Source organism: Myotis myotis, unplaced genomic scaffold, assembly GCF_014108235.1.
Source record: "Myotis myotis isolate mMyoMyo1 unplaced genomic scaffold, mMyoMyo1.p scaffold_m19_p_19, whole genome shotgun sequence".
Classification (NCBI taxonomy): Eukaryota; Metazoa; Chordata; class Mammalia; order Chiroptera; family Vespertilionidae; genus Myotis; species Myotis myotis.
The window spans coordinates 18772129-18799981 of NW_023416323.1; the positions used below are offsets into that span (position 1 = coordinate 18772129).

Sequence of the window (27853 nt, forward strand, 5' to 3'; positions counted from 1 at the left end):
CCTTTGCAAAGCCTTTCTGAACCTCTGTTCCATTTAAGCAGCGTGCAGATGAACTCCGGAATGTGCTCACTGCCAGCCTCCCTGACAATGCCCTGGGGAGCCTGTTCCTGAATGCAGTGAGCTCACCTCTGGGCCTGACCGCGTGGCCATCATACAAGGGAGACACACATTTAGCCTCTCCTCTGAAATCTCCAGAAAAGGGAAATTTATACGCTTCCTTTTGGGACTAGGATCTCAAAAACTCTCAAAATCAGTTTATCAATTCCCGAGGGATGTGAGGGCCTATCTAGTCCAGAGGTCTGTACACTTCTTCTGTCAAGTGGCAGAGAGTAGATACTTCTGCCTTTGAGGGCCATCCCCTCTTGCAGCTCTCCAACTCTGCTGGTGTAGTGTGCAGAGTTCATGATGAGGCCCTGCATTAAAAACTCAAAAGGAATAGAAAATGTATTCATAATTAATTGGGAAACGCCAGTCACCCAGCTTCCTGAGCTTTTGTGAGCAGCTGGCTAAAGACCTCCACTGCAGACCTACCACCTTTACCTCTGCTCCCCCCAAGAGAGTGAATGGCCAACGGAATGTGCCTCCCAAGCCAGGAGGGCGTGACGAACTTCCAAAGAGCACAGAGCTCTCCTCCTGCCTTACTATCAAACATGGCCAACCTGGTCCCATTAACGCCGTTGGAGAAGATGAGCCCTCACTTAATGAGATGCATTCTCTCCGTGGGCTCCCACTCCGCCCGCCGTCAGGGTGCCTGGTCTGACCCATGGAACAAGGTTCGGCTTGGCCCCGTTGCAGGCAGGGAACGAGCAACCACAAGCAAGAAGGCACAATTAAGTCCTTTTTACAGCCCCTCTCCAGCAAGGTACCAGAAAAGATGGCCTTTGCTTAAAAGAGCCCATTATGCAAACTTCTGAACTTTGAGAAGAAAAATAATAATATGGAGATGATCTTTTGGCACCAAATGCCTTACTGTGAGAAAAAGATAAGCCTTCTTCATAATAAACTTCTTAAAACAGATGCCAATCCAACGCATCAACAGCTAACAGCTCTGGCCAACTGTGTGTAATAAATAATTTCGAGATAGCCCTCTGATAAACCCTTAAAGAAAGAGCTAAAAGCTTGGAATTTTAACAGAAAATGTTCATTTGGCCCGTAGACTGAGCCCCCCCTCCCTGCCCACCCCCGACAAGGGTTCAGAATGAAAGGTTTCCTGGTTACTCTGTCCAGGAGGCACTTTAAGACTGAGCTTGGGGACAGCAGGCCTTTATCTTTTCTCTCTTTCCCTCAGTGCCTGGCAGGTAGTGGGGTCTCAACAAATGAATGCATTTTTGAATTAATTTCTATGCCATAGCAATTTGAATGTTATTGTTGATGTGCTCAAACAAATCTTATCTTCCTGAAATGCAAATTGAATGTCATTCCCTTGCTGAAAACCCTCTGAGGCTTCCTTAGAATAAAGTCCAAACTCTTTACCCTACCCTATAAGGCCTGGCAGTGCCTGGCCCCCTAATTTTTCATCTTCCCCCAAAGTACATTTTATATCTTCACTGTGAGTTTGGATTCACCTCCCATGGCTTCCTTGGCGAGAATGGCATTTATCTGATACGTGCCACTCTGGCTTTCAAGACCCAGGGACAGGACTCCCTACCTTGACCTCAGTTGTCTGCTGGCAACCAGGACAGGCTATGCAAAACCCAAGTCTGGTCATATCACTCTTCAGCCTAAAATCCTGTAACATCACCAGAGGGGTATCATGTCTGCGCTCATTGCTTAGCACATGCGTCCCGTTTCCTCGCTGGTGGAATTCACTTCCTGTCTCCTGCAGGAGCCCCACTCAGCCACTTCTCTGGGATGTCTCAGGCTCCTTAGTCTGTTCCTCCTCCCCAGAACCCTCCGGCCCCAGCCACCTCCCTGTCACTGGCGAACTCCTCCTCATTCCTGAGCACTTGCTTTGATGCCTCATCCTCCAGAAGGCTGCTTCTGGCCCTGCCCTGTCCCTTCGGGGTGTAGCTGTCTTCTCACAAATCCTTGTCCCCAGCTAGATCATGAACTTTACAAGGACAGGGACAGTATCTCTTGCTGTGGTGCCCCAGAAACGAACACAGACCTTTTGTCTATTTAAGCCAGACAAGGGTTTGAGTAAATAAGTCACGCCATATTTTCAGATCCTCGAAGAGGCCAGGCCTGTGCTGATGCCTGCAGCATGGCACCTGGGTCTGTCCTTTGCTCACTGGAGGACCCTGAGTAACACTTCTGGCCTTGACCCACTAGATGCCAGTAGCACCACTCTCCCCAGTGTGACAACCAAAATGTCTCCAGACATTGCCAGATGTCCTCTGGAAGGCACATCACCCCACTGACAAGCCCTGACGTCAGGGGTCCCTGAAAGGGAAGGACAGCATTCCTGTCTTCAGACTTCCCATCAGGCCCACTTCCAAATGTCATCCCTCAGCAAGGCCTGCCTGGACCACGCAGCCCCTCCTGTCACTCTGTATCGTTAATCAGCTGTATTTTTATTTCTAGAGCTAGCACTTATAACCGCCTGACACATTATACTCATAATATCTGTTACTGACAGAGTTCCATGAAGCAGTAAGTTGGTGATTCTTCACTATTGTGTCCCCTGTGCCCTGAAATGTAGCTGGCACGAGTTAGGCACCCCCTCAGCATCTGCTGGATCAATCAATCTGGTGGTTGACTAGATCCCACCTGATAGGGTTGCTGGGTGTGTGCTGAGCCTGAAGTGTATGCCTCCTTTGGCGGCCCCAAGTTGCCTCTCTGTAAGTGTGGTCCCATTTCCCTCAGTTCCCTCAGTTGGTAAAGCGTGTGCCCCTCCATGCTTTTCTATTTATCCTGGAATTTTGCGCACAGATTCTCCCAGTTTCAAATCTATAGAGATGAAGAGATCTCCTCTGATTAAACAGTAAGCAGTGGGCTGGCCAGAACTGAGATGGGTGACCCATTGTAAGCAGCTCCCTAGCCTCAGATGAGGACTTTGGTCCATTTGTTTTTATATCCCACCACAGGGACTCAGGGCTCTGACCTGCTCAAGAGGAGTTCAGTCCCCATTAGGACATTTATTCCTCAGGTATCTAGTGGGAGGGCCAGAGCTGGCTTCATAGGGCCCTCTGGTCCATGTCATCTTCTCCCCCGACTTGTCTAGGCCATTCAGAGAGCTTCACCATGGTGACCCACCCTAGTTACCAAACCTTCTCTTGCCAAAGTGCTGCAGGCATCTCTGGATGGGGAGAGGGCTCGCTTCCAATTGCATCATCCTTTGACACTGGCCTCACCGCCCTAGTGCTTGAACCTAGAATCTTACCCAGTCTTTGGTGATTGGTTTAATGAGCTTCTGGTCCTCACATCCAACTTTACACATTATCTCATAATTTTTCCCCCCATCATTTTCTGACTTCAAACCCCAGAGTGTTAACTTCCACAAGAGGAGGAGGACAGCCTCTTTCTATCTTTGCTTTTGCTCCCCTCTCCTGGTCTATGCCCCAAACAAACTCCTCCTTCCCTCCCCTGTTCATTTATTACCAAGTGAAAAAAATCTTTATGCAGATTGATGAATACAAATAGATGAGGAGTGAGTGCTGGGGGATAGGATTTGTGCTTGCAGATCTGGTCCCAGAGGGTTTGGCCATAATACCCATTATTACGTGATAGCAAAAAACATCAGCAGTGTATTTTCAGTAGTTATTTGTAAATTCAGAGGGTTAGATACATGCATCTAAAGGCTCTTGCAGTTCTGATGTATTGTGATGCTTCAGCACCTTGGAGAAAAAATTCCACCAAGTCATTTGAAAAAACAGCCACGCTGAAGCAGATTTATTTGGTTGTAGTAAGAACACTAAAGCAAAAATAAAGGCAAAACTGACCATCACACGTTTATTCACTCCATGAACATGTGGCAGGTCCAGCCTGTGGGCAGGTGCCTTGGATGCAAGGCCCAGCGCCAGGAGGACAAAGTCGAGGGAGGGACACAGGTTCTTCCACCTGCCAACATTCAAGTTAAACCTCTTGTTAGCTAATGACGTTTAGAAAAATATGTCACCATCAACCTGAGTGAGGAAGCAGCTTTGCCTAGTGGACCAAATAAATAATCAGCCAGGAGCACCTCGGCGATAATACAAGCATGCAGCTGCCTCTGGGATGTCGCTGAACTTCATGCCTCAGTTTCACCGGCTGCACCTGGCAGATAAGGCCAGGCTGCTAAATGCAGTGCTGGGAAATGCGGGGAGCCCAGGTGGAAAGAGTATGATGGAGATGCTCGGGGGCACTGGGGTGGGGAGAGGCTGCGGCCAAACCCCGAATTATTGTTTTCTGAAGTGAGTCAGAAGACAGTTTGTTCATTTGTTTATCAAATTCTGTTTTTCCACATTTCAATTTTTAAGAGTTTGTGTCAAAAGAGACATTGGAAAGTAGTTAACTTCAGACATTCACTTAGATTCAAGCAGTTGATTGAGGGGAAATAAGAACTTTGATTTTCTATTAAGTGTTAGAAACTCCTATGTGTATTAGGTTGATGTTGTCCCCATTCCCAGCGATGAATAAATTGCACATATGGGTTCTATTAACTCATGGTTCTCAACCTGGCTTCACAGCAGAAACACCTGGAGAGTTTCATAAACATGCTGATGCCTGGTCCTACTCCAAGACACTCTAATTTAAGGTATGGAGAGCAAGTTGGCCTTCAGAGGCTTTAAAATTCCCCAGATGATTTCATCATGCAGCAAAGTTTGAGAACCATAAATAACTTACTTATAATCTAGCTAGAGGCCCAGTGCACGAAATTCATGCATGGGTAGAGTCCCTAGGCCTAGCCAGTGATTAGGGCCGGCCAGGTTCCCCCTCTTTCCCTTGCCACCTGTGCACCACCACCACATGGTCCCTCCCGCCCCCGCTTCCTCCCCCTCAGCACCCTGCCACAGCCACTGGCCGCCCAGTATGTTTCACACTGCCCCCTGGTAGTCAGCAACATCATATTGCATATTAGCCTTTTATATATAGAGAGAAGGCAGAATATAACCTAATAAGGCAGAAGAGTGGTTCTCCTGTCCCCAGGCCAGCCTCCTCCTATGAGGGACCCTGTCCCCTGTACCAGCTCAGATCTTCTGAAGATGCTTTTATCTCCAGCCTAAAAGCTTGGTTTCTGAGAAGTCAGCAAACACTCAGTCACTGGCATTCAACAGTCATCCAAAGTCTAGACAAGAAGGAGCAAAGCAGCCAGGGACAAAGGTGCCCGGCTCTCAGGAGCCATTAATGGAACAAAAACAGAGGCAGTTTTGAAGAAATGGATTGGACACAGAGGGCTTTCAAATGGTGTACAGAACACCTGGAGAAGTAGTACCTTTGGTTCAAAGGTGCTATTTGGATTGTAATGGAATTGGTTCAAAGGCTACTCTCACTGAGGCAAATTAATGAATCAAGCGGGCCGCAGTGATGTTAACACTTAAGAGCCTGTTTTAGACTCGGGGTCTCAAATGTCGGGGAGCGTTGGAATTACCTGGGAGGCTTGTGAACACCCAGAATGGGGGCCCGAGTTTCTTATCCAGCAGGTCTGAGGTGGGGGCCCGAGAATGGGCATTTCTAACAAGTCCCCAGATTCTGATGCTGGTATGGGGGTTTAGATGAGTTCCTTCTATGAAGTGGCACCTGGTGCTACTAACATCTAACCGTGTAACTGCTGGCTGATGCCCAGCAGCTGCTTTCACCTCCATTTCACCTGAAGGAGCTCCTGTCTGAGGCGAGGGCTCCCGATTCCAGCACACTCAGTGGCTGCACTGGGCGCTACCCTGCCGTACCCACTTACTAACCACAGCAGCGCAGGAGAGGACACGGCCATCTCACCCTCATTCTGAGGATGATAACATGGAGACTGAGAATTGAGGAACTCGCCAAAGGTGACACAGTGTTAGGGCAAACCATGAAACAACCGATATTCACCCTTTTTTTCACTTATAAAAAATGGTAATTTCATAGGTTTCTCTGATGGGAGAGTCGAGATTCTAACCTCAGTAGGTTGGATTCCAAAGCCCGAGCTTTACCTCAAGTTCTGTGTCTCCTCCAAATGAGGGCTCTTTCCTGGGCCATGTGTGTTATTACCTGATGGGACCATGATATTATTGGAAATTAAGATCCTGGGTGTGAAGCCACCCTCTCCTAAGCATGGACTGGCTACCTGCCCTCAGGCAGCCATGCCTATCACTGAGAGCCTCTCAAAATGAAATTGTACTGATGACATGGTGATGCAGGTGATAACAACACCCACCCCAAGCCCCTTGCGGGCTCAGTGAGAGTCCATCACATGAGATTCCCTGCCAACATCTTACATGAGTTTGGAGATGGACATGGGAGACATTAGGTAATGGCTCACTTGAGGATCGGAGGTTCTGTAAAGCAAGGTGTCAGAGTCACCCAACCCTCTGGACAGCCCAGGCAGGGTTGCCACCACCCATTTCTGACTGCCATAGGAGCAGAGTTCAATGGGAGGGGGAAGCAGTGAAGGCTCCTCTAGAACAGTGATTCTCAGCTGGGCCATTTTGCCCTGAGGAACAACTGGCAATATCTAGAGATGTTTTTTATTGCCAAGACTAAAATGGGGATGCTATTTGCATCTAGAGGCCAGCTGCGCTTCTAAACACCATGCACCACACAGGTCAGACCCCCTACCACAGAATTACCCAGCCCAAAGTGTCGATAATGCTGAGGCTAGGGACCCTGCACCAGAATAGTATCACGTATGGCTGGGTATTTCCTGTAGCACCATCGTTTCTGGTTGTGTTACCCATGAGCCAGGTTTTGGGGTCCCTCTGCCAATTCTATAAGCAATCTGCACCCTTTCATAACTCCTTTTCTTTGTTCATTAGTTGAGAGGATTTTGTTGACTACCACCAAGAATTCCAACTAAGAAAGATGGCCACGGGGAGACCAGGCTAGAGGATGGAGAGGATGCAGGTTATCCTTACTGCAAGGGCTGGGGGAGCATCCCAAGCTCAGCTCCATCCAGGTGATGCCTGCATCATCCATGTGCAACATGGAAATCACTGTATCTGGGTTAGTCACCTAAATAACTCTCTAATCGGGGTAAATCTACACCTCCCCATTGTCTTAAAATTCCTAACAGCATGGTTCATGTATTTCTGTACGACAGCAGCATTTTTCACCTTGACTGTAATTTCTGCCTAGTTATCTTGGAGCCACATATGGGTTAGAATTAGGGCAGAGCCATATGAGTGAAAAAACACACAACAACACAGGCGCAACAATACCCTCTGTCTGCCAGGTGTAACACTCTTAACCCCAAAGTCAAAACTTGTGCAAACAATGGCTCAAATAAGAGCAAACTGTATCTCAGAAAATGCGAATATTCAGAAGGAGGCAATGAAATCCTGCTCATGTTCTGAAGCCAAGAACACAGGTGGCTCCAGTTACCAGTGCTGTAATTGAGAATGATAACAGAATCAAGCTCATTTTATGAACATCAAATGAGATGATCATTAGGTATTCAGCATGGAGCCTTGGCACGTTGTAAATGTTCAATAAATGTTAACACCAACATTAGTAACGATAATATATCTTGGGAACCACTTTGGCCCTCAGCTAACGTAGTGGCAAAGACAAGACAATGAATAAACCATTTCACAGGTGTACGCATGTGGAACTCTGAAGAGTTCTTAGGCACTTACTAGGTGCTCAATAAATGTTAGTTTGCCCTCTCCTTTCAAGAGCTCCTTTCTTCTCCCACCCAAATCTGACATTCCTAGTTCTCTATATGTCTCTCGCCTTGGATAACAGCTCAAGGAGAAGGTCTCCTGCCCATGACTCCTGCCCACTCCCAGGCCCTGCTTCCAGATTACCTCTTACCCCCTGCTGAGCCCAGCCAGACCTTCTGCCACCTGCCTAACCGACTGTCTCCCATTCCACTGCTGTCCTCCCATCTTGACAAATTTGCAGGCAGCAGATTATAGTCACAGTGTGAGGGAATCATTACCACCTGCTAATATTTTTATAGAATTTCATAAACTTGGTCATTCATGAATCTTTTACAGTACTTTATTCCAATGAAGAGTTCACAAATCACTCAAATGCTGGCAAAATGCATAATAATGAGTAATATTTCAGGAGGCTTTGCATTAATATGTCAGCTTCCAATACTGCAAGAGCTAAATTATTTTGCCAGGTGCCACTTCAGGTCAGCAGCTTGGAAAGCCCTTTGGGGAGCTGGGGTAGGGAGAGGGGGCAGGTGGCATTCGGTCAAGGAAAAGAATGGTATTTGAAAAGAAATAGATCATTTAACCAGTGAAGCCCTCTTCCCAGCCTCAGTAAGTGGAGGTCCTGGGAAAGAGGCCTGGGAATTTGCAGAGTTTAGTTGTGGGTAAAATAAGAAGTGTTTCTTAGTGATTGAAAATGCAGGGCTTCTGAGGTGGAGAGAAACAGACATGGATCCCAGACTCAATACACACCAGCTGGGAGACCTTGAAAAAGTTATTTAACAGTTATTTGCTTATCCATAAAATGGGGTTAGCATCTACTTCTTAAGTCTCTTGTGGGAAATGGATTAAATAAGAGAACGTATATGAAGTGTTTAGCACAGTATCAGCCATGCAGTGTTCAATGAACAGCGGCTTTAATGAGGATCCAGGAGGGGGCCTAGGACAAATTTATCCCAGATTACTTCTCGCCCGCAGTTCCCTCGGCTGAGTTCAGAGGCTTTCTTGTTGGAGTTGGGACCTGTTAACACAATCGCAAGGCCTTGCATGTGAGCAGCATTTTACTGTAAAATAAACAACATTGGATCAATTACAATGGCAACCCAATTGGCCCACATGCTCTCTGCTTGTTAAACTTGCAAGAGCGGAAACTAAAATGTAGAAATTCAATTCAGTTCTTTGAAGAAGCATGTTTGCTACCAACCACAATGACCACCACGCACACAACGGATCTCACTGTACTAGTAAGATAGTAAATTATTTCTAAACAGGCACTTGGAAGGGACCAGAATGGCAACATTCTAACACTCAGAGTATATTAACAAGGGAGTAACCTGGTTCTCATTAAATCTAGAAATAGGAGAACCAAGCACAGAGCAATAGAGGACCTTCCCCAGCAAGGACCTGGAGAAAACAGAACAAAGACTGAATTAAAGAGTGAGAGGTGGGGGATGTGGCATTGGAACTGGACTCTTGGGAGGCTAGTGAGGAGTACCAGCCGCACTGTACTCTTGTGAGACACTGCTCTCCCACCAAGCATCGGCGGCCTCCCCTGGGCAGGCGCAGCTCTGTGCCGCAGGTAAACAAGCCACACAACGAGCAAGGCCTGGCTTCCTGGCATACCGCTTGCACACACTGATGAGAAATTTAAGTCAGTGCACTTTGAAACAAAGCCTAGGCACTGAAATGAAAGCCACAGGGCGGCAGGAAACCTGGGATGTCTGGTTTCCCAGCATATTCCCCTACCACCTTGGAAGGAGCTCCTCACCCTATAGATACCTAATAAAATGCATGTAGACAGAGTAAGTGGACCAATCAATAAATTATGAAACTGTCAAAAACCCCTCACGATTACTCAAGGCAAGTCCATACTTGATACAGGCAGACTGGGCTACCACTCAGAGTCCTCGGAGTTTGCCTTTACCTTCCTTTGCCTGTCACAGACCGCATTAGCCTCTCACTCATCTAGGAAGAATAGACAGTGCTTACTATGTTTCTGGCACTGTTCTCAATGCTTACCATTAAAATGTTATAAGATCAGTATTATTATTATTCCCATTTTACAGATGAGAAAGTTGAGGCAGACACCCTGCCCTCGTTCCCACAGCTAGTCCATAACAGCCATGATTTGAATGCAGCCAGTGTGGCTGCATGCAAAATTGTATTTTTAACTGCTATGATATTATATGGCTTCACTTTAAGAAAGAATATGAGAAGTTCCAAGCTTGAGATTAGGCTCCATTTTACCAGCTGATTAACAATTACTAGTTAATAAAAACTGATAATTTCATCTTTTACCATCCTTAGAGGTGCTAGTACTATCCCCACTTTATGGATGAGTCACAAGATCAGAGAGGGTAAGTGGATTGTCTAAGATCACACAGCTCAGTAAGCAGCTGTGCTGAGACTTGAACAACAATTTTCTGGGGCCCTTGTTATTAATCACTATTATCACCTAGATATTGCTTAGATAAAAATAAAATCACCTAAATTTTAAAAAAGTGCTGGGCTTTTATTCAATCCTCTCCCCGTGCCTTTGTGAACATTAGAAAGTGGAGGCCTTCTTCTGTAGACACGCCCGTACTGCAGTGCAGCTCTTGGTTAGTGAGCCACGGGCTGGGTCAGGCCTTTCTCATTCCTCAGCCACCCCCTTGTGCAGTGGAATCCCTGCACAGGCACACGTGACAGCCACACATTCAGAAATGTGAAGGACAGAGGGAAGGGACCCATCATGATTCAGAAATTCTCCTTACAGAAGTCTTTAACTGGCACTTTGGCAACATCCAAGCCAAGGACTTTCTCATTACTCCCTACCAATCCTGGAGTGTTGGCGTTGGAGTTCTTTTCCCTGCCCTGTGACTGCCCCACGGGGACTTCCTCACGTCTGTGGAGACCAAGGTCATGGCCCCCTAAGGAGATGTCCACACTGAGGCGGGTTCTGGCCTATGGTGCCCAGAAGCCTCTCTCTGAGTGTGGAAGGACTCCCAAAAGGGGGACTTGCATTTTTAAAACACTTGGATCCCACCAACATCAGACAGTCATGGATGCATCCAAACTCTTGCTCAGCTCTTCAAACAGCTCCGGTGGTTTCACCCCCAAACGGCATCTTTCAGCCTCTCATTCGCCAGTTCTCATCCTTGGCAACGAGCCTCTCCCACTTCCTCTGGTTCACACTCGGCCTAGTTCAGGCTGCAGAACACTCCCAACAAGATCTTCATTGTTTACCTTGTACCCCTTTAACCCACAGGGAGTTCTTGAGATCCAGTTTCACCTAGGAATTTATCTCTGATACTTAAAAGAGGGCCCACCCATGCTATGATGTTTGGTTCATGTCAGGATAGAAGGAAAACCACAAGTCTGTAGTAGATGTCAACCTTCTCATGGTTGAAGGCTGGAAACGGACATTAAAAACTTGTGGAACTTAACTAAAGCATTAAAAAAAAACTAATAAGGAAAAAAACTAATAAGAGCAGCTATGACTTATTGCTATGAGCTTGGCTATACATTTACAAAATAATTTTATTTTATCTTCTACAGTCCTTAGAGGTGACAGTACTATCCTCTGTGGTTGAGAATGAGAAGATCGGAATGGGGAAGTGGGTTGCCTGAGATCACACAGCTCAGTCAACAGACTGAGAAACGAACAAAAGCTGGCTACCTCAGAGCTCTTAATCGTCATCCCTATGCTACAAAATTGTAACCTTTATTGTCTCCTTAGTTCATTGTGTCTGCCAGTTAATGGATATTCCTGTGATAGGCATGGGGAGAGAAGAGGGCATCTCCCCTGCCTGCTGCTGGCTGGTCCTGCAGCAGCTGGACACCAGAACTGCCAGGTCACCTCTGGTACGCTCAAGACCAGTGAACTGGGAATCCTGAGGACACCAATATTTAGTTGCTATAACAACCAGATTTCCCTGAGGTGTACACTAGGACACACTGACCACCCTTTGGAGGTCTGTGACAGATGAACCCCTGCGGACACTGGCAGCATCTGCCCTTTGGCAAAGCCTTTGAGAGGGAGATCTGGGAGGTACCCTGCTCCTCCCTGGACCCGGGACCCTTGAGCACATAGCTAGGCATGAGGTCTGCTGGAGGATGGGGCTCCACAAACTCCCTTCACGCCACCATATTTGCCCAGCACTTTAATGCCTCCAACGCCTTCACACTAACTTCTCACTGAAACTCACAGCAATCCAGTTGAATAGGTAGCTACATGTTATTTGTACTTTATGGCTGGGACCTTGAGGACCAGCGCTTACACAATCTCCTCAAGGTCAACAGCTCATGGTGACAGAGCAGGCTAGATGCAGGATACCTGCTTCCCAGACAGAACACTGGGCTTCCCAATGCAATGCCTTGGCACCCCAGGTCTGCAGAGAAGGGAGAATACAGATTTTCTGTTGATGGGAGATTGAGATGCTCTATCTGTTGTTTTGGACAAGAAAACCAGAGGTGCCAAATATGGTGCTAGTAACTGGCAAACACCTCCTGACCCCTAACCCGGGAAATGTGCGTGATAGGCAATGAAGACCAAACGCAAATGTTGGCTGGGCCTCGCTTCCACTGCGCCTGCTTTCTGCTCAGCGCTGTGTCCATGGAAGGCTGTTCCTGAAAAACGCCGGGAATTCTATCTCATTGCTCAGAGAATGAGCTTCCTACTCTCAGTGGCTTGGGTCCATAACGGCTATGAGCATAGACTGTTCTGGGGTGTGGTGGAGAAGGGGTGGCATTGACCTCCAGCCTGTATGAGATGCACCCCAATATCTGGGTGCAACCACGTTGGTCTCTGTGTCCTGAATGGGTTCCAACTTCTGAATGGGTATCCTTTCACCAATAGCTTTTTATTCCCTCTATAAAATTAATTTAAGTACATTATAGAAAAAATAGAAAACTGAAAGGGAAAATCAGCAACACCCAAAGGCAATCATCAACACTTCAATTTTTCTTGCGTCACGTGGCTTCACAAATGCACACCCGCCATGGTCAGTACTGGTACAAATACTTGATCTGTAATGAGGATGCCTTATGTGTTTGTGTGTCTGTATCCCTTCGATGTCTTGAATCTCTCCCATATAAGTAAAACTTCTCCAAAAATATTTAAAATGGTAATATGCAAATTCCTTGCAAAATTGTGCCTAATTTAACTACCCTATTGTTAAATATTTAGCCCTTGATTCCATGTAAGGATCATGCCGGGCTATAACATCAGTGTGTAAAGGCCTAACTAAATTTTTCCCGATTTCCTTAGAATGGATTCCTAGAAGTTAAATGATCAGGTCTAGGGGTTTGCACCTTTTACTGCTTGAGAAAGCCAAAGCTGCACTAAGAGTTCTGACCTCCCCTGAGGTTCCCCCATGAACCCTCTTCTTGCTTTCCAGTGCCCCAAATCTCACGCAGGACTGGGGGCTCCATTGATGTAAGATAGGGGCTCCCACTGTTGCCCTGTTGGGGTGCAACACTACTCAGATGCCACAGAAACACAAAGTCACACAGCCCTGGCCTGGTGAAGCCCAGGAATAATGAGCTCAAAGGGAAGCAAACGATCATTGACAACCACCGCTCTTCAAGCAGGATGGGCACTTGAGGGGTACTCACCTGATAAGTAGCAATCGCTTCTCTGTCCAAGGTCCGTGTCACGGAGACACTGCCCGTGTTCTCATTGATTCTGAAAATCCCTTTAGGCTCTTGATCCACTCCCTTTCCAGTGAGCCGGAACTTGGACCCTTCCGGTCTGTCACTATCGACTACCTGGTCAGGGAGACAGAGTGACATTTAAGACTCTGGCGCAGAGAGAGCACATTACAAACACACCTCAGTGACCCAGCCACTAATCACAGGTGCAACACAGAGGTGCCTGGTGAACAACGGAGTAAAGCAGCATCACCGAAAATAGCATCACTGCTTAACACTTCCCATCCTGACGTGCAAATCTTTGCGGTGACACAGAGTGATGGATCTAGGAGGGAAATAACTCCAGCAAGTTCAAGGCTGGACATTTATATTATTTTTAACTCCAAAGAAACATTTCTTTTTTTTTCTCCTGCAAGCAAGACCAAATAGGTGATGGGAAAAACAACGACAAGAGACGACATTTGACAACACTGTCCTGGGCAGGCAAAGATTGAGGTGCTAGGTATTAACATATGTCTTTACCTGCCCCATTGGTTCTACCAGATACTAGGCATAGTGCTGAGCAAGCATTTTACACACATTTTAAAAAACCTCACAACGATGCTGGGGTCAGGGACATTATTATTCGCACTTAATGGATGGAACCACGGAGACACAGAAATTAAGTAAGCTGGCCATGGTTATGTCTATCCTATCTAATAAAAGAGCAATATGCAAATTGACCATCACTCCAACACACAAGATGGCCAGCAGGGGAGGGCAGTTGTGGGCGATCAGGCCAGCACAGGAGGGCAGTTGGGAGGGACCAGGCCTGCAAGGGAGGGCGGTTTGGGGGCATTAGGTCTGCAGGGGAGGGCAGTTGGGGGCAACCAGGCCTGCAGGGGAGGGCAGTTGTGGGGGACCAGGCCTGCAGGGGAGGACAGTTGGGGGGGACCAGGCCTCCAGGGGAGGGTAGTTAGGGGTGACCAGGCTGGCAGGGGAGGGAAGTTAGGGGAAATCAGGCCAGCAGGGGAGCAGTTTGGCATCAATCAGGCTGGCAGGGGAGTGGTTAGGGGGTGATCAGGCTGGCAGGCAGAAGCTGTTAGGGGCAGTCAAGCAGGCAGGTGAGTGGTTGTGAGTCAGCAGTCCTAAACTGGCAGTCACACATCCCTCAAGGTGTCCCAGATTGGAGAGGGTGCAGGCTGGACTGGGGGACACACCCTCCTACCCTGTGCACAAATTTCATGCACTAGGCCTCTAGTTAGAGATAAAGGTGGGATTCAGAACCCGGTCTCCATGTCTCTAGAAACATTGCTATGAAACACTGTCATCTCTGAACTTATTTTAAGATAATTCCCTACAGGTTGTTAGCCTGGCTTTGACACTTGAAGAATAAATTCAGAAGATAAAGATGGACGAAGGTATTTTCAGGCAGAGAGAACGGGACAGATAGAGCAGCAGGCAGGTGAGAGAGAGGCTAGAAAATCTCAGAAACTATGTCACTACATAGTATGGTTTGAGTAGAGGTGAGGTTGTGAGGTAATTAGGAACCAAATTATATTTTGTTTTCTTTATGGCATTTGAAGGTGCCCAACTAAAGAGAAATTATTATTTGCAAAAATCAGTTCTAGAGTTTTCCCAAGTATTCATCTGTTTCATGTCACTTTGTCATCAATATCTGCAAGTATAACAATAATTTAAGTCAGGAGAACAATAGACATTTGGAACACACATATAAAAGCTTGATACTGATCCAGGTGCAATCAATTTACAAATGAACAGGCACCTATTGGAACTTAGTCAACTGTGCCTGGAGGGTTTGGGTGAAATCTGCCTGAAATGTGCCTTATATGGAATTAGCCTCCCTCCCACCAGGCCAGTTCTGTGGCCACCAAGCCTGCAATTCCACTGGGTGGCACGAGGTGGCAGTGGTGCCTAAGGCAGTGTGACCCTCATGGCAAAGTTCCTCTGCCATGATAGTTGAGTAAGAGCATGACGCAGTTCTATCTATATGGCAATGGGGTGTTTTCCTGATTTAAAGTATTCTTTATTAAAATACACTGGGAGTTTTGATATAACACCAATGACCTCTGTTTGCATTTTAAGATAACAGAAAATATCTGAACCAAGATTAAAAGTAAAGTATGATGGAAATAATTCTGATGAAAAGAATTACATTAGTCATTGCTTGGCTTGATTTAATCCAGCTGACATTCTCCCTCCAACCCACTCCCTGCTGCTTAGACGCTCCATGGAGTCAACAGTCACAGCATCTTGGGCTCACCACTGGATCTCAGGGCCTGGCTCAGTGCCTGGACTACAGCAGGAACCAAGGCCAACATCTGTTTAATGAAGAGCACCACTGTTCAGACAAACATATGTCCCAGTCCTAGCTCAGCCAATGAGCCACCGTGTGCCCTTGGACATCGTACTTTGTCTTTTGATCTCCTCATCTTATCCCCCGGGTTGATGGGGATTTAATGAGATAGTGTGTGCAAAGTACAGACCTAAGCACTTGGAAGGGGCTCTATAAATAGTAGCCAATGACTGCAATACTGATAGCAACAATCATAAAATTATGCCACTGTTAGTAATGGGTAAGATCACACCTCTAGGCATAAAAAGCATCTTAGCCATAATATTTTATGAAAATCTCTAAGGGAACAAATTTCCTCTTCACAAACCTCTCTGACTTGAAAAAAAGAAGGAGCAGCTGAGCAAACACACTCTTCTTTGTCACTCCATGTTTACTGTCATTCCCCTCCCTGTCTTACCACTCAGCCCAAATGTGGTTAAAACCTTTGCCTCTTGGTCGTCTTACCACTCAGCCCAAATGTGGTTAAAACCTTTGCCTCTCGCTCTCCTAAGCACACCCGGAGGCCGGTCCTCTCCAAAAGGCCGCAGTGCCCAGGACAACCTAATGGGAAGTAAACAAGGGACACCTGCAAGCTCTGGAGCTGCCCTGCTTCCCAAGAATGGACTCCTGGCCCCATGTATCCACTAGGCATGGCCCATGGTGAGCTCCTGCCAGGGGCAGCCTGCTGACTCTCTTCTCCTTTCCTGACCCTCCCCTGCTCTGCAAAGGTTGGAGGACAGCATCCCATACCTTTTAATAGAAATAAGGTGGTAGATGGTCCTGAAAGCACTCCTGGGGCAAATATTGCTGCCCTCCCATTTCTCCACCTGCCACTCAGCACAGCTGAATTCTCCAGTCAGAAATTCTCTGGGGCAGCTTTTCTCCTGCTGTCAGGTCCAGGTTATTTCCTTGCTCACAGAGGGCTTGGCCCACTTGACCTTCCAGAAGTAGGGTCTTGCAGAGAGGATTTTGTTTAATAAGCACTGGCTGCTTGATTTAAATGACGTATTCCCCAGGAAAGGAGCAAGTCCCCACTGTAAGCACCTCTGCTAGGCACTATGCATCTTCTCTCTCAATAATTTTGTTTTTAAAGGCTTGGATTTTAATACATCTGTTGAACCACCTGGTCCTCAGAGCTGTGTCCACAGCCACACCAGGTACAGTGCCCAGACTGACTGGGCTGTAAGTGTCCCCCAGCACAGGGAAGTGAGGGCCCCATTCTCCCTAGAAAAATGCCTCAGATGTGCTTTCCTAGACCAGCATGGGCATCAACTGGGAACTTGATAGAAATGCAGATTCTCAGGCTCTGCCCAGACCTAAATCAAAACCCCAGGGGCAGGGCCTGGCAATCTATGTTGAACCAGCCTTCTGGGCGATTCTGAGGCACACCCGAGTCTGAGGACCACTGATTTAGATTTTATCACTATCCACACTCATAACTGCTGCTGATTTCCACTGCTACCATTTGGATTCTTCTGCTGAAAGAAGGCTGGGTCTGTTTGCTATCTTCTTCCCAGACTTATTTTAAACATCCAACACTAGTAGCAATTCTTTTAAAAACCTGTGTTCTAGAACACCAGCAAAGCGGAGCTGGTACTTCCCTCACGTCCAACATCTCTATGTGTCAAAGGCATCCCAGGAATTGAAGGAATCTTGGAGAAGCATGGGAGAGGGCATCACTTCCCAGGGAGAAGATTCTGGAATCCCCCCCCACCACCACCACCTCTCCAGCTTCCTGGTTCCTAGGTGGGGTTGAGAGGGACCCCAGTCCACTTTAGCTCACTTAGCTGGGAGATAGGAGGTGTGCAGTGGCCACAAACCCAAAGAGGTGCTTAGACACACATGGACGCTATTCCATGCAAGTCAAGTGGGTTCCCAGACAGTCCTTATTACACTATGATAAACTCCTGAGAACTGTCCAGGTACTATGCACAGCTATGCCCCAGGGCTGTGGTCCTTTTGTTACTGTTGAATGTGACAAAATGTAAGAGATCCAGTGCACTCCTGGCCAGAACGAATCCTACAGCTGCTGTTAACACCCATTATACCACCTAGCAGAGCTCCACAATTAGCTGGGCTTTCCTATTATTCTATGTAATTCAACATTTCTTTTCACAGTGGGATTTTTTCCCTTTATCCTCTGAGTTGGAATGGAAAAAATAGCTAATAATGAGAAAAAGCTTGGATCATGGGCACGTAAATAGCACACAGGAATCTTGCTGCATACCTGGGTAAAGTGACTCCCAGATGCCTTTGGGGAGGCCAGCAGACCAGCTGTGTCCATGGCATGGCCCAGCTGGGGCGAGAGACCTGTGCACTGAGCGAGGAGTGTGAAGTACTGAGGCCTGGATCAGTAGCTGTGTGATTTGAGTTTCAAAGGACATTCTCGCTGCATACTTCTTATAGAATGTTCCGTATTATGGACGAAGCCAAGGCCCCTTTGAGTCTCCTCATTAAGTCCTGTTCTCACCTCTATTCCCAGCTGCAAGTAACCACTGACACCAGATTACAGATGTTGTTAAGGTATTCTATGAATTTATATATATATATATATACATATGTACTCATACAATATATAGCAATTTTAAATATTTTCACATAAATAGGATCATTCTGTATAAATTATTCTATAACTAGAGGCCCAGTGCATGAGATTCTGCACTGGGTGGGGGGTGGCCCTCAGTTAGACATCCCTCTCACAGTCCGGGCGCTTACAGTCCGGAACCCCTCGCTACTCTTACCATCTGCCTACCTGCAGTGGAGGCGGGAGAGGCTCCCTCCACCACTGCTGGGCTCGCCAGCCATGAGCCCGGCTTCTGGCTGAGTGGTGCTCCTCCTGTGGGAGTGCACTGACCACCAGGGGGCAGCTCCTGTGTTGACTGTCTGCCCCCTGGTGGTCAGTTTGCATTATAGCGACTGGTCGTTCCACTGTTGGGTCGATTTGCATATTATGCTTTTATTATATAGGATATTTTTCTATTCAATGTGTTTGATATATTTATATATCCATCCCAATTTGGGGGGAAATAATTTTACATTTATAGAAACATTGCCTAAGTAGTAGAGTATTTATATATGTCTTTCCCATATACCTTAATCCAATTTTCCCTGATGTTAACATCTTACATAACCATGGAATATTGGTCACAGCTGAAAATTTAACATGGATACATGACTATTAACCAGCCTCTAGATTTTATGTATTCAAATTTTACCAGTTTTTCTACTTCTATCCTTTTTCTGATCCAAAATCCAATCCAGAACCTCACATTGACTTTAGTCAGTGTGGGTTTTAATCGTCTATTTTGATGCCCCTGTGTGGGTTCAGACTTTTCTGTAACTGTACTGACATGAGTTATTTTTCCCTCTGGAAAACACATTTAATACATCAAAATGCCATAGTCACTAGGTTCTATGAGTCACAGCCCCACCCTCTGCAATCTCCAGTTTCTGTGCCTTAACTAAGATTTCCACTAGAGATTTTTTACTGTTTTGTTCTCCGTGCTTAAAACAGTGCATTGAACACAGTAAGATTTCAATAAATATTTGCTTACTAAGTCAGTAAATGTTATAATAGTCTCCTAATTGGCCTCCATGTTTCTGATGTCTCTCTTTTCACCTCCTTTCCTGTTTATGGTTAATCTAAAATGTAGATCAGATCTGAGACAGTCCCCAGGTTAAGTATGTCAAGGGCTCCCAGGGTGAAGTCCCAGGTACTCCCTGGCTGGGTCTCCCCCCGCTTCTTCAACTCCAACTTTTTGCCACAACCAAGCATAGACCTTCAGAACTTTACCCACTTTCTCCGGACCTTTGTCTCTGGTCTCCCCTCCTCCTGTCTGTTGGAGACCCCTGCTTGTCTTCCTGGACTCAGCACAGAGATTACGCACTCACTGGAGCTCCTCCTGACCCCCTGTGCCCCGCTCTGGGAAGACCAAACCCCATTCTCTGGGCTTACCCCTGCTCATCAGCGAGGTCTATTAGAGCACAGAGAGCTGGTGGCTCTTTCTGGGTGGTGGTAATTGTCCCTTGGGCTATTTATTTCTTATTCCCATTAACATTTTCTGTGTTCGAAATATAGAAGCTTTTAGTGAAGTTGTTCAACTTTATTTGCATATTTTTATGTGATCATAAAATGCTCATAAATTCACAAATTAAAATGAAAAATAAGGTCTTTCTTTTCTTTTTTTTTTTTTAATGTGGTCACTTTACCTGAGCAACATCAGTACCTTTTCATTTCTCCTTTTACAAATCCCCAAAGTTAAGTTCCCATGTAGTGATAATGCCCAGGAATTGGGATGGGGCTTAGAATCATTCCTGTCCTTGGAATCTGCAAAGTCCTGAGTGTGAAAACCCTCTCAGGAGATACTGTGCTCGCTACACAAAGCAGCTCCAACACAGACACCTGGCCCTTCTTCCCTGTCACATCCAACTAAATGGATGCCTCTAATCCTCCCCTATTTAGAAAATCAGGAGACTTATTTTCAAAGGATAGAAGACTCTGCAATAGAAGACTATTGATGTGTATGATAAAAAGAACGAAAAACTAGAAAATAATTAGATCTCACCCTCAAAATTACCAAAAGGAAATGATCCCATGTGAACAGCATGGGTCTTTGGGGTGTGGCGGTAGGGGTGATATGTTTTCCCTTCACCCTTAGCGTATTTGTGGTTTCATAAAATGAGTCTATCTTCTTTACTTATACAGTAAAAAAATTACTTTTTAAAATGTGTAAGGGGAATGACTGAGATTGACGGATATGCTAATTTAGAAGATGTTTTCTACTGTTAAATAGGGAACAAACCCCACTTACTACCATCAGCTATAGTTATAGAAGGTATTCGCTTTATCATTAGATTGGTTCTCTAAGGTGATCTATCAGCACCCATTCATTTTCGGCTGTGATTTAGTCCTTGACATGCCTTGAACTTGAAAACATTTAGCCATTCAGCAGTTTGGGCAGCTGTTAGACCCAAACCCTTCTCTAACCTTTATGCTGGCCAAAATACTTTCAACCACTGGGTCATGAATTAACAAAGGGAACGAAGGAAAATTCAGCGCCAGCAGTCCCAATACCCTAGTGTAGACACACTGAACCAGTGCTCACTGTATAGACCACTGGTTTTCAGACTAACCAGGGCTGGCTATGTTCACCGCCCAATTAAAATGGTTTCCACTGTCCCCTGGAGGTCACTAAAGTCCAGAGTAGGATGGCGCACTTGGGAAAGAAAATCAAACTCCAGTCATGCAAGATGAGGGCACATCTGAATCCACTATCCTTATCCTTCATCTATTAGCATTTTCACTGCACCAGTTTGCTTTTCTTTTTTATATCAGACATTTAAGATCATGCCTAAGCATAGCTTAAACTGAGTTCCATAGGATTCAATGTTAATTGTTGGGTTTGGGGATTTTTGTATTATTTTCTGGTAGTTTATAATTTTTGAGTATTTTCTCTAGGCTATAGGATTTCTCTTTATGTGAGTATTTCTTAATTTCTAAGTATTTACAATGTTTTAATTGTTTATTTCCAATTTATCATATAATAATGTGACTTATGAAATTTCTGTTGAATTTTAAGAAAAATTTTATTAGTAGCCAGTGCAATATCAATTTTACCAAATGATCCATTGATACATAGAAAGAGTAGATATTCCACAGCATTATTCACAATAGCCAAAGGTGTAAGCAACCCAAGTGTCCAAAGATAGATGAATGGATAAACAAAATGTGGTCTATCGATATAATGGAATATTATTCAGCCTTAAAAGTGATAGATAATCTGATGTTACAGTATGGATTAACCTTCAAGATGTTATGCTAAGTGAAATAAGCCAGCCACATATAATTCCACATATTAAATATGTAATTGGCATGATGCTGTTCCTACGGTAGGAGCTTACTAGTACTTTATGTTTGTTAATGATATATACCAAAATGATACCACTATTCACTCAGTTTCTCTCCCATGACTTTTAATGCAATTTTCCTTCATGAATGCAATTTCCTCTAACAGATGGTCTCTTTCCACTTTCTTTTCTTCCATTCAAAATGTTTACTGACCATTTATGAGTTCTAGAGTACTTTGAACCCTCAACAGCTCACAGTTCAATGCACTCTGTGAAGTCTGCATTATGCAACATAAAAGAGGTGCTGAAAGATGTCACAGCAGATCAGAGGAAGAGAAAGTCATCTTCGGGTCGTTCAGTCATTGTGCTTTACTTGTCTGGGCCCGAGGTCCACTCATTTCCCATCAGTATCACACTTCTGTACCCATTTATTGCTCAAGAGTAACTGGGGATCCTCATGTGTCACTTCCTGAATTTCTTGTTTCTTAATGCAGGCTGTGACTTTAACTGTCCTGTTAACTGGGTCCCTTGACTTGGCCTCTTGTTTTACTAAAAATCAAGGTGGTCCCTGAAATCTCTAGTGAAAACGCTAGATCTTCTATATATGCTGTTTCTTCTATTTATGAATTAGACTTTGGTAGCAGGGTGTAGTCACTGAGGCTTCCCTAATTATTCTGGCTCCTCTCCTTATGGGCATGTAGAACTATACTTTCCTGGCCATTTGAAGTTGGTTGTGGCCACAAGATTTGCTTTAGCCAATGAAGTGTGAAAGTGACATGTGTCACTATGGCCAATTCTGATCAAAAGCTTTAAGAGCTATGATGTGCTTAGCCAGGTTCTTTTTTGCTTTCTTCATGGTGACCGGCTATGTTTCAAATAGTGGTGACTTCCTCAACCTAAAGCCCAAAGAAAGAATGGTTATGAAGAGCAGAGCCCTCACTAACCCTCAAAGGGCATGGAGCTTAATTTAACCTTTGTAAGTTTGAAAAATTGAAATTAGGAGTTGCTTATTACACAGCAGAGCCTAACTATCCTGACTAATGCATGGAGTGCTTAGGTGAACAGGGACTGCAGCTCAGAACTCACAAACAATGTGGACTTACTGAAAGTCATGCTGCCTCTCTGAGCTTCATTCCCTTCCTCTGCAAAATAAGGGAAATAATTCCTATCCCCAAAGTTAAATGATCTGGGAGATATTAAATGCTCAAGAACATAAATATGCTCAATAATGTCAGGCAATTGTTCTTGTTATAAGTATTAAATAGTAATCATGGTAATGATAACGGCACTGATGATGAAAAAGGCTACCATTTATTCAAGACTAATTCCCTACTCTACACAATTTTCAGAATTTTACATACCTTAGTTCATTTAATTCTTATAATAACTCTGTGGGGATAGGTTCTGATATTAATCTCTACTTTACAGAGGAAGAAACTGAGTCCCACAAACCTTGCCAAAGTCATGTAGATAATGACATTGGATTTGAACCCAAGTATCCAGAGCCCAAGACTCCATTCTATATGGCCAACTAATTGACATGTGCTGGATTGAGTAGGAGCATCCCAGGAGTAGAATCAACAAGGCATCAACACCTAGCCCTGCAGAAAGTGCTCTCAACCCCAGGAAGACTGCAGACAAGATGTTCATCTCAGGCCTGTGCCAGCAGTAGAGCCAAAATTAGGGCCTTCCACATCACAACCCCCAGATTTCTATGTATCCAATGGGCCACCACTTGCTCTGTACATTACATTTTTGGCAGGAATATCTCTACCTTCTCACACCCCCTAAGCATTGTCATAATAATGGTGTAAATTGGAGGTTTCCACATGCATCCTGCCATCTGAAAAGATAATACATTAATCACACCCTTGGGCACTGTTGAAACACACACACACACTTAATCTCTTACTAACTTGCCAAACTTTCCTTCCTTGCTGTTGCTCCGCTCCTCTCCCTTCTATCGGTTCAGATTTTTATGGTTCCCAAAGAAATATTAAACCAAATATTTATGCACTCATCTCAACCACAGTTCAGAGAAAGCAATGTAACGAAATCAGCATTATGAACCTGGAGCTATTCCCATTTGGAAGTAAGAAACACAAACAATTGAACAATTTCTCCCTGGAAATGCATGTTGGCTGCCCTTTACTGAGAGAGTTTCAATGCTTAATCTTATTATTCTTAAAATTCAGGACAAATTTTAATGTTAAATGCTTGGAAACACAAGCAGTGTTAAACATAAATAAAATTTCAATCATTTCCAATGGAAAGCCTGACATTCTCTCCTGCCTTGCATTTGCCTCAGTTAGAAGGGCCTGTGTGTGGCTTTGAAGTTCAGCATCCCCCGAAGCAGCTGCTATCTCCCACAATCAGATCACTCCTCATTAAAACCTTTCAGGGCTGCCCATGCCCCACACTTTCAGAAAAAATTCAGGCTTCCCTAGTAATTCAGGCTCCCTATAGTTTGTTCCCTGCCTCTGTCTTCAGCCTCAACTGTCCTGGAGTTCACACACATCTCCCTACTTTGTTTTGTTGCCATTTCCCCCAAAGCACTACGTTTGGGCTTATCCCTGTTTCAGCCCTGGCGTTCCCCTCTTCTGACTCAGAGGCTCCCATTGGGAAGCTGAGCCTGGCCAATCAGATTATCCCTTAAGCAAGCCTGGGACTGGGAAAGGGAGAGACTGAGTCAATTAGCTGAGGGCTGTGGACCCTTAAAGTCTCATCAGTTTGAAAGCTGAGTCCGCCATTTTGGGGAGACACTTTGGGTGGTAAGTATGGACCTTGACAAAGAAAATAGTCTGCTGGGACAACTGATACACTTATGTGTATTGAAGCCAGTTCATGCTCAAGCATGATGCTACCACTGTAGCTGGTAAAATCTCCTCTGCAACACGTCTCAGGCTTGGTCTCCAAGTTACACCCCCACAAAAATATCATAGCCCCCTTTCCAGTGCTATGTGGTGAATGGCTTTAATTCACCAGGATATTACCAAGTAGATGTCTGTATTTCTCATTCCTTCATTGTCCCTCAAATCTCTAATCACTCATCTCTTCAGAGAGGGCTCCCCTGACCACCTTCTTTTAAAAAATAGTGGCTTCCCTTCCAATATCCTCCTCTATGCCCATGGCCCTGCTTTGTGTTTCTTCACAGAACCATCATCACTTGACATGGTTATCGGTTCATTATCACTACCATTAAATTCTATGTTCCATGTTAGCGCAGACCTGTGTTTTGTGCATTGCTGTGAGCAGTGCATGGTGCACAGAAGACAAATAAACAAAGAAGCTATGCAAAGAGAAGCGGGAATGAGAGACCATATAATAATAAAGGAAAGAAAATTAACGCATAAATCAATGCACATGCACAGCGACTTTGGTTTCAAGCTGGCTTCTCAGTTTCTGGTAAGGACCAGCTCTGCTTCTTGGGCTTGAGTTCTGAGAGATGCTCTGGTATCCTCCCAACAGAGTCATTCTGAGTGATCCCCTAATTAAATGTTCTCAATGAGACACACATTTTTAAGACCCCAATGATCACAATCTTTAAGAATCAGCAGCATGTGATTTGAAAATTAACAGGCCCATGCATAGCATGGATTGACTTAGGTAAACATCTTTCTTCTTCTGAAGCTTATGGCTGCCTGAAATACAGCTTTTCCAAGGGGGGTCCTAACAAGAGAGGATCATACAAACAGACTCAATAAAGCCTTTGGCAAAGCATTTCAGAAGATGCACAATAGACAAGAGCATTTGGTGTGGGGTATGCAGGGTCATTAGGTTGGTCTTACAATGATGATCCTTGGGTATGCACAACTGCCCAGTAAGTGCCTTGTGGGTGGTGATTCCTGAATAGATCGTGCTGTGTGTGCATCAATCCCAAGGCCACAAGGGTAGGTAGAGGCGGGCGAGGTAGGAGCCAGAGGAAACTCACATTTGAGAAAGAAGCAAGGGGATGTGCTCTGTACCACACGAACACAGCGGAACTCCTTGAGTGATTGAAAATGTAGAAAAATGGGCAGGAGGCACAGTTTTGGACATCACCTAAAGTCCTACAGAAGGGGAGACTGGCTGAATTTGTTGTTTCGGAGAAGTTAATAACAAGATACTGAACAGATTTCAGCTCAAAAGAAGGAAGCCACCCTGAGGTTGGGGAGCTTTAGCTGACGACACTGGCCTCTGGTGATGGAGAAGGCTGCCCCGAGCTGCCCAGGCTCACACAGCATCTGGTCAAGATGCTGCAGAGCGATCAATACGAGATAAACTCTGAGGTGGTTTCTCATTCCCAGCTACTGCGATTCCTTCAGTCCGAAGCTTGAAGCAGCCCTGAAGGTGTATGGAGCAGTGCTGGGTGAACCAGGTGAAGGATGGAGCACTGTCCAGGGATCTCTGTTTAAACTCAACTCAGCCACGTTCTATGCATCGCCTGGGCAAGGACTCTCTTTCATTCCCTGTTCCTCCATTTCTCTAGGTGCCCAGCGCTATCCATCATTCCTGCCCAAGCAGTGCGGCGGTTTGGAAAATAGTTTCTAGGTTAGTTTGTACTCTGGCTCTGAAATGTCCTTGGTTTTTGACCTTGAACAAATCTTTTCACCCATACAAGGATCAGTTCCCTTTTCAGTTAAATGAGGGTCACCAGCCTGAACCCCCAGGCTCCTGGTAAGTACAAGAGTACTGTGGCTGACACACAGTAGGCACTCAGTAAATGCTAACAATTATCTGAGCACATCGAAACACAACATGCCAATATCAGGAAGAGTAATTTCATAATTAAGAGGATTTTTAAAAAAACCTTTAAGTTCCATCCTACGTAATAATTGCTTTCCTGAGGTGTAACACATGGTATTTACTATTATTTCTACTTCCAAGATAGGAAACATGAGACTCAGTGGGTGAAGTCATTTGTCCAACTAGGTTCCGAAGCCAGTTCAGGGGCAGGGCCAGGCACGGAAACCTCTGAGATTAGCTGAGTCAATCCAGAGCTCTGGATGCTGGTCTGGTGCCAAGTCCCAGCTGCTCAGTTCCTCACAACTCAACCGACACTCCTCAAGGAGCCAGGGAGCGGGGCTGCCGCTCCAAGGCCTTGGCTGGGTTACAAGAGGATAACTGGGTCTTCTAAGCAGGGCCCCTCAGCACGCCCAGACCCCAGCCCACGTGGCACAGAGGGTGCTCACTGTTACAGGCCAGGGCCTGGCCCCTATGTGCAGATTTATATGCCACACCATGAAAATAAGTGCAGGCACAGTCCTGGTGCTTTCTGACTTGAAGCCAAACAAATTTACCCAGGCTCATTTGTCAGCTGCCATAAACCTCCTCCGACCCAGCCTAGTTCATCCCGCCTCCCAAGTTCCTTAGTTGTTATAAGCTTATCACAGAAGTAAATCAAAAGGTTCTCAAGAGGAGAAGAAAAGATAAAAGCAAAAAATGCAGCATCCCTCAGAGAGGAATATTTTTTATAGTTCCACAACTCTAGCAATTCTGTCTTTAAAAAAAAAAATCCATTATTTAATTTTAGTACCATGAAGGTGCTAGTGGTGAATAATGGCTCCTCTTCTACCTTCTAGTATTTCTAAAATATTAATACTGGCCGGATACCTCTCCTAAGGGGAAGCAGAAGTTGAATATTTTATAGGCTCCCGAGTCCTGTTCCCACACTATGAATTCATTTGATTACGACCAATCATATGCTCTGGGCTCTTTGAATTATGTCTGCACCAAAGGATGGAGGCCTTATAGTGGGTGGAGAGGGTAAAATATGTTGTCAAATAGTGCCTTTCTCATTTATTTCTTTGTCTTAGTCTTTTCTACTAGCCATCAAGATGCACCTCCTATCTCTGCACTAGACTTGAACTGTGAATCCCACATACAGTAGGGCCTTGACTTATGAGTTTAATTCATTCTGTGACGGAGCTCGTAACTCAAATTACTCGTATGTCAAATCAAAAGTGAACGAGTGAGACACGTGATGCTGGGCTGAGGTGGTGTTCACTGTGACGTTCGCTGCGCCAACTGGCAGTGGGGTATCTGAAGCTGGCTTGTAACCTGAATTTTAGCTCGCAACTCAAAGCAAAATATCGGCCGAGAGATCGCTCCTATCTCGAAAAACTCGTTAGTTGGGACACTCGTAAGTCAAGGCCCCACTGTAGAAGCTGCAAGGGGCATCCAGCTTCACCCGCGGCAGGTCAAATGTCCCTCAAGATTAACAACCGCTTTTTATGTCTGTAGCTGCAAATTGTTAATGCTAAACTTTGAACACTGAGTCCCAACCTATATATTCTCAAGCAGATTGTAATGTTGTGTCTGTGTGTGCATGTGTGTACGTGTGTGT

At 45.3% G+C, this 27853-nt stretch overlaps 1 protein-coding gene across 1 annotated transcript in view; it reads right to left on the minus strand.

Annotated features, from left to right (window-relative positions):
* CDH13 (cadherin 13) overlaps nucleotides 1–27853 on the minus strand; it is a 1028720-nt gene that overhangs the window by 496212 nt on the left and 504655 nt on the right. The window contains exon 5 of the mRNA XM_036346357.1: nucleotides 13311–13463. Within this exon, the coding sequence (XP_036202250.1) occupies nucleotides 13311–13463 (153 nt within the window). The remainder of the gene's footprint in view (nucleotides 1–13310; nucleotides 13464–27853) is intronic.